Here is a 7,153-nt window from a genome sequence, read left to right as displayed (position 1 = left end):
AATTATTTTACATATGAAACTATCACATCAACATTTAAAATAATACATCATCAATTTATTAACTACCTAAAATGAAATCTAACTAGGAGAAATTTTTATTATATACTTTGAGAGGAAGAATCATATAATTGTCCTAGTTTGGGGATAAGAATGTTATTTATTCTAAACAGAACTATAAATTTAGCCAAAAAAACAGTCAATTTCTTGATCTAATCCTGTCTCGGAAATCCCAGTTCATGTCTTGCATGCACTACATTAAACGTGTGAGCTCAAGCATCGGACATCTCTGCATCTAAATCTGCTTATCTGTCGACGCTAGAAGAAGCTGTCTTTTAGTATATCTTGAGATAAAATATATATTCAACTGCCAACTGAATCGGTGCACTAAACGACATTATTTTTTAAATAGCAAGCGGTGTCGTTTCATCCCTACATTTACTATAAATACATGATATACACAGAACCAGGCTTGTCAACCTTTGTCTCTGTAGAAATATCAATAAGTAAAATGAGGTCCAGAACTTTCTTCATCTTAGGTTCTCTCTTGGCTGCTCTGCTTGTCATATCTTCAGCGTTAGAGATACACGAGGATGGAAACAAAGGTTGACTACTCCCAAACCCCACTTCTTTTTGTTATGTTATTTAGTCATATTACACTTATCATAATTTCCCATAAGAATTATATAGGTAGGAAAACAATTCATAATATATATGGTGTGTGCTTCTGTGTGTGTATATATATATACATACATAATATCCTTTCCATGCGAATTAATGTCTCTCGTGTACCACGTACACGATAGATAAATTTTTACTTTTATTATTTATTATATGCTTTGTCGTTTTTTTTTTTAAAAAAATTAATGTTCATAGGCATATATTTATCATGGAGATATGAATTTATTGCATACTCTTTCGTTTGTTCTTTAGTAATTTGTTGTATGATGCATTACTAAAACAATTACTACCCCTTTCGAACACGACCGCGCATATATATATATATATATTGAGGAAGGTAATCCAAAATTTCATACGAATAGACTATTAGATGTAAAATAGTGCGATTGTTTGCGACAATAACTTATATGAAATTCTTGGTTACATATTATAATAATGATCATCATGAAATGTACAGTGGACACGAATCAAGGCGACGGGAATCATGAAACTAAAGCATATTGCAAAAAGAAATGTTGTCGATATGGTCGGTGCTGGTCGTGTTGCGCTGGATCTGAAGCCATCCCATTAGGTATAATCGACACCTAATTATCCTTTCTGTATCCCTCTAATCAACCGTAGCTAAGTTTCTATTAGATCGAATGATGTGAATGTGAAGAAAAGTATGGCAAAATGATATATCTTTTTTAATATATACATAAGTTAAGTGGATGCTTCATTTTTTTGTTATTAAATCTTGCATTGTCCCCGGAATTTAATGTTTGCACTATTTTCAGCTGAGAGTGAAGCAACGGAAACTACAAAGGGTGATGCCAACACGCAAGACTCCAATCACCATGGAGGAGGAAAAGGCGGCGGAGGCGGTGGTCATGGTGGCCACGGGGGAGGATCAGGCAAAGGAGGTGGTGGGCACGGCGGCGGCGGTGGTGGTGGAGGATATGATGCTAGTGGATCCGGTGATGGGAGCCAAGGAGGTGGCGGGGTTGGAAAAGGAGGCGGTGGCCGTTCTGGCGGTGGCCACGGAGGAGGAAAAGGAGGTGGTGGCGGTTCTGGCAGTGATGGCCAAGGAGGAAAAGGAGGCGGCGGAGGTGGTTCTGGTGGCGGTGGACATGGTGGTAGCCAAGGTGGAGGAAAAGGAGGTGGGGGTGGGGGTGGATCTGGAGGAGGTAAAGGAGGCGGGGGCAGTGGTCACGGTGGAGGAAAAGGTGGTGGTGGTTCTGCTGGAGGAGGTAAAGGGGGTGGGGGCAGTGGTCATGGAGGAGGAAAAGGTGGTGGTGGTGGTTCTGGTGGAGGAGGTAAAGGAGGCGGGGGCAGTGGTCATGGTGGAGGAAAAGGTGGTGGTGGTTCTGGTGGAGGAGGTAAAGGAGGCGGGGGCAGTGGTCATGGAGGAGGAAAAGGAGGTGGTGGCGGTGGCGGCGGAGGTGGTGGCAATTAGTATAGTGATTATGGCAAGGCTTGCTTTGGATTATATCATATATTTGGAAGACACTTTGGATCATGGAGTCGCTAAAATCCTTGTGGATCTAAGCATGTAAACTGTATACGCTAAATAAATAAATGCATGTATAAAAGGGTCGTTAAATATAGGTTTTCCCATACCAAACCTCCGAGCTTGCACGTTTGTATTTTATGTATTTCGATAAAACTTTGTTACAACTTACAAGGTGATATGAATAAATTATTATACATATATATGGTCATTTCCCTTAATTTCGTCGATCTCTCTTTTTTATGGATTCTATTGTATGTTTTGTTTAATAATCAGTTGCCTCAAAATTTTAGGATTGAATCAAATTTTAAATTCTTATTTTTCATAAGTTGTCCAAAGCTCATTTGATTTAGGTTATTATATAGTAATAATTTCTTTTTCTTTTTTAGAAAAACTTGGCCTAGTTAAACCTCATGAGCAAAACTTTTTTGGAGGAAAAGCTCTTGTGGAAAAAGAGTGCCAAGTGGATATTATTAATAATAGTCATCGGTTTGAATATAAGAATCAATACTTAGACAAAGCTAACTTAACTAAAGAATGAGTTACACTCTTTGAGACTCAAAGACAATATTTAAATGAAAGAACAATAAACTTATTACAAATGGCAATGATATCCATTATAATAGAACCAAGATACAAATGGTCTAATGTCGTGTTGTTGATAGCTTGCACCACTGAATGGCAATCAGATTCAAGAACAATGCTTAAGTAAGCCATATTATTGCAGGTTTGAAGGCTCTTCAGAATGCCCATGGCTTTAGCGATAACAGGAGAAAACATAGCACAAAGAGGCCAGACTGCTGAAGCAAGAGAATTGTTTTGGTGATCCGTGATAATCGTGCCAAGGCCCACCTTATTGGTTTGAGCAGAAATAGCTGCATCTGAATTGATCTTCACAAGATCAAGGGGGTCTCCCAATGCTGAGCCTCCCTAGTAGTAGGACCACGATTCTGATATCCGTTGTCACCGATAGAGTTGTTCGCACAATGATAGTGATGGATGTAATCAAGAGCCCACATGGACACCATTTCATCTTTGAGTTTAATCCCTTCATTCACAAACTTATTCCTAAAGAATCAGATCCTCCATAATATTGTGAGCATTCTTTCTAACTCATGGTTACACAGGGATTCAATAAGTTCCATCTTAACCTCATAAATATCCATATGTTGAAAAGAAGGAAGGCTAATGTATCGCATACCTGATTTCTAAATGTAGTCAGACTTGGACTTCCCCACACAGCATGGAAACTGGACTCAAGGCCTCTCAGGCAGACTGGGTAGGTCTCCTCAACATGCATACCATGATGACGAAGGTTACTGAAAGTGGGGAGCCAATAATGCGAAACCTTCCAAATGAAGAGTTTAATTTTTGGAGGTACACAAAGGGATCAAAGTCTTTTCCACCACCTTGGGGCGCCTTGGGAAGTTTCAACATTACCCAGTCCATGTAATCGAACAGCATGCTAATAACCACTTCTAACAGTGTAGTAGCTTGAATTATCATGATGACATACGAGGAAGTCTTTTCTATCTGAAATGGTCACAAGAATTGAGAGGATGGCATCAGCTTCTTCCTGAAAGAACGATTGACTAATCAGCGGGGCATTCCACTCACCAGAGGGGAGGCGAAGAGAGTCAACCTTAGCCTCAGGGGGAAGAGAGCGAGGAGATATGGACAGTAATCCTGAACCTCTTGGAATCCATTTATCCTTATAGATAGAAACATCACGACCATTTTCAATTTTCCATCTAGCACCAGTATTAGTAAGGTCACGACCCCATAAGATGCTACGTCAAATGTAAGAGGCATTACTATCAACTTTGGCATGAAGAAATGTCTCAGAATTGTGGTAGAACCCTTTCATCACCTTACTAACTAGAGCATCAAGATGAGAGTGCAGACGCCAAACTTGTTTAGCCAGAAGGGCTTGGTTGAACAAGAACAGATCCCTAAAGCCAAGGACCCCACATTTTTGTGCCAATACATTTTTTTCCATTTACACCAGTGGATTTTCCTCTTGCTGTCATCACCACCCCACCAAAACTGGGCGCACATTTTGTGAATTTCATGTACAAGGGTCGCTGGAAGCCTGAAGAGATTCATGGAATAGGTAGGTATAGACTGGATGACAGCCTTAAGTAAAACCTCTCTCCCTCCTGCAGAGAAAAGTTTACCCTTCCAATTGAAAAGATTACTCCAAATACAGTCGCGTGTTGCTTGAAAGAGGCATTTTTTATTCGCTCTGCAAAACAGGCAAGCCCCAGATATTTATCATGGCATGCTACAATTTTGACATCAAGAATATTAGCCATGGAGGTGCGATCTTCTTCAGAGATAATGGAACTAAAACAAACAGTTGATTTGTTGAAATTGACCAGCTGCCAAGAAGCCTGACTATACCATTCAAAGATCTCTTTAAAGCGAACACAATCCCCCGTGGAGGCTTTGAAGAAAAAAATACTATGATTTTCAATGAAAATCTAAGAAATGGAAGGACCAGTTCTACCACAAGTAATCCTAGATAACAATCCAGCCTCATCATAGTCCCTTTTTACAAGGTCGGATAGACCTTTAGCGCACAAGAGGAATAAGAAAGGGGAGAGAGGGTCACCTTGTCTAAGGCCACGCTGAGGAATCATGTGACAATTGATTTCTCCATTGATGATGACTGAGTAGTGCACAAACGAGATGCAACTAAGGACTTTCTTAATCCAGTTTTAATGAAAGCCATGTTTCCTCATGATATTGCACAGGAAAAGGCCACTCAACACGATCATAGGCCTTAGACATATCCAGCTTAAGAGAAAAAGCGTCAGATTTACTAGTGATGCGGTGCTTGAGAGCATTCACACATTCAAAATCAATCGTAGCGTTATCAGTGATAAGCCTTCTAGGGATAAAAGCACTTTGCTCTTCTAAAATGACAGCACCTAAGATTTCTCTCAGTCTGTTAGTCATGGATTTTGCAATGATTTTGTAGATAACATTACATAAGCTTATAGGCCTGAAATATTCTAGGCTAGCTGGCTCATTAACTTTCAAGATGAGAGCAATGAGAGTCTTATTGATGCTTCGAATGTCACAATCACCATTTAAAAAAGTCAAGCAAAAACCACTAACATCCCCACCCACAATGCCCCAAATTTTTTGATAGAAATCTGCGTTTAAGCCATCTTCACTAGGGCTAGTGTTGAGATTCATTTGAAATAGAGCCAACTTAACATCCTCCAGAGTAAAAGGTTTGGTGAGCTGATCATTTATAAGATTCGTGACTTTAATAGGAATGGCATTAAGGACTCGATAGGTGGCATCTTCATTAGGTTGGTCCGAGGCAAACAACTAAGTGAAATAATCTTGCAAAATCAAAGAGATATCCTGTTGACCATCAACTGAAATTCCGGCGGCATTGGATAAACTCTCAATTTTATTCTTGCATTTATGACAAGTATCACTACGATGGAAGTAGGCAATTTTTTTATCCCCCAATTTTAGTCAGCTATTTTTAGAGCGAGGAGCCCAGTACTTCTCTTGTTTGTGATAGAGGATGTCAAGATCATTCCCAAGTTTTCTATACTTCACCCATGAATGATGGTTGAGGTTAGCATCAATTGAGTGGAGTTCTTTTTTCTTATTATTAATAGCCTTATCAAGCCTCTGATAGGAGACTCTATTCCATCATTGGAGCGCATTAGAGATTGCATGGATGTTACTTTGAAGAGATGTAATGCCTCATATTTTTCCTTAGTTAGATAGTGTTATGTTACGCTGTAGTATTTTACTTTTCGTGGATATTGGTTCAAAGCTGGGATTTAGTTAGAAAATCGTAGAGCAAGTTATGGATTTTATAAGTTTAGCCTGTAGTTTAGAAATATTAATTTTATCTTAAGGTTTGATTAATGAAGATAGTCCTAGGAAGATTATTTATTATAACCTAATGTTTAGATAGAATAATTAATAATGTGACATTTGTCACATGTATGTTTATTAAAGATTTAAGGATTTAGATGAATAAAAATAATCATGGATAAGTCTAGGAAGTCTAGAATCTTCCCGCAGATGCTAGGATCTCATACTACTCAGTCAAAGTAGTTTAAACAACTTTAAGTATGATTAAAATGTGCAAAAATGTGGTTTAGTACATTAGCGTAAGCCAATATATCGCAGCTATAGGGGCTGATATATCACCTATGCTTTTACAGAAAAACACGTCGACTTTGCATGAACGAAACCATGGACTCTCGGGATTATGGTGCAGGCGATATATTATTTTTAATCATTTATTTATTCATTGAAATGGGAGTTAGTTTCACTCCTTGAACTCTATAAATAGGACCCTTCACTCAGCCATTTTCATGATCTTTCAAACACTTTTCAGAGCCTTCAAGCTGCTATTTTTGTTCTAAAGAGAAACAATAGGGTTTTGGGGTTAAAGCTTTCAAATCTAAAGCATTTCCAAACACTTGCAAAGTAAGCTATTGTGTGATTTCGATGTTTGAGGTGTAAATTGAAGCTCTAAGCAGTCTAAGGTACTCTTACATCTTCAGGTTTAGTCCATTTCCATTCTTCTTATTCTTTCCTTTTAATTTAAAACCTAACTCGTTATAATGACTTTTGGTTAAGTATTCGATTTCTTTGAAACTTAAGGTTTTTGGTAAGTCTTATTCTGATGGTTTAGATCTTCTCTTCATCTTCTTTTCTCTAGAGGACTTATGGTTTCTTTATGTTTGGTTTTAGGAGTTTCTAATCCCGCACTTGTCTCCAATATCCCAGATTTGGTAAGGAAAATTAGGTAGGGTAGTTTATGACCTAGTTTATATTTTGTATAACCTTACATTTCAGGTACAATAAAAGGGTAAGTGTGTCTGGACCTAAGGTGTCCAATGATGTATGGCAGACTTATGACCGGTAGGCTCGGTTGCCAAAATTTTATGACAGACCTAAGTTGATGTCAGGTGTATGACAGACTTATGTCCGGGGCTTAAT

The 7,153-nt window shown here is 38.5% G+C and overlaps 1 protein-coding gene across 1 annotated transcript; it reads left to right on the top strand.

The window, feature by feature from the left end:
• Window positions 1–494: 494 nt before the first annotated feature.
• On the top strand, window positions 495–2,113 carry LOC133814665 (glycine-rich protein DOT1-like). Its single transcript, XM_062247596.1, has 3 exons — window positions 495–602; window positions 1,136–1,249; window positions 1,455–2,113. The coding sequence occupies exons 1-3, from the start codon at window positions 509–511 to the stop codon at window positions 2,111–2,113; spliced, it is 867 nt and encodes a 288-aa protein (XP_062103580.1). The 5' UTR covers window positions 495–508.
• The last annotated feature ends 5,040 nt before the right edge of the window (window positions 2,114–7,153 follow it).

The sequence above is a fragment of the Humulus lupulus genome, chromosome 2, assembly GCF_963169125.1.
Source record: "Humulus lupulus chromosome 2, drHumLupu1.1, whole genome shotgun sequence".
In the NCBI taxonomy this organism is placed as follows: domain Eukaryota; kingdom Viridiplantae; phylum Streptophyta; class Magnoliopsida; order Rosales; family Cannabaceae; genus Humulus; species Humulus lupulus.
This window is presented reverse-complemented; position numbering and strand designations above follow the sequence as displayed.

Coding starts and splice junctions, on each gene's coding strand:
- LOC133814665 (XM_062247596.1), top strand. CDS start 509: ATGAGGTCCAGAACTTTCTTCATCTTAGGTTCTCTCTTGGCTGCTCTG. Junction 603..1,135: donor ACACGAGGATGGAAACAAAG/GTTGACTACTCC, acceptor TGAAATGTACAG/TGGACACGAATCAAGGCGAC. Junction 1,250..1,454: donor ATCTGAAGCCATCCCATTAG/GTATAATCGACA, acceptor CACTATTTTCAG/CTGAGAGTGAAGCAACGGAA.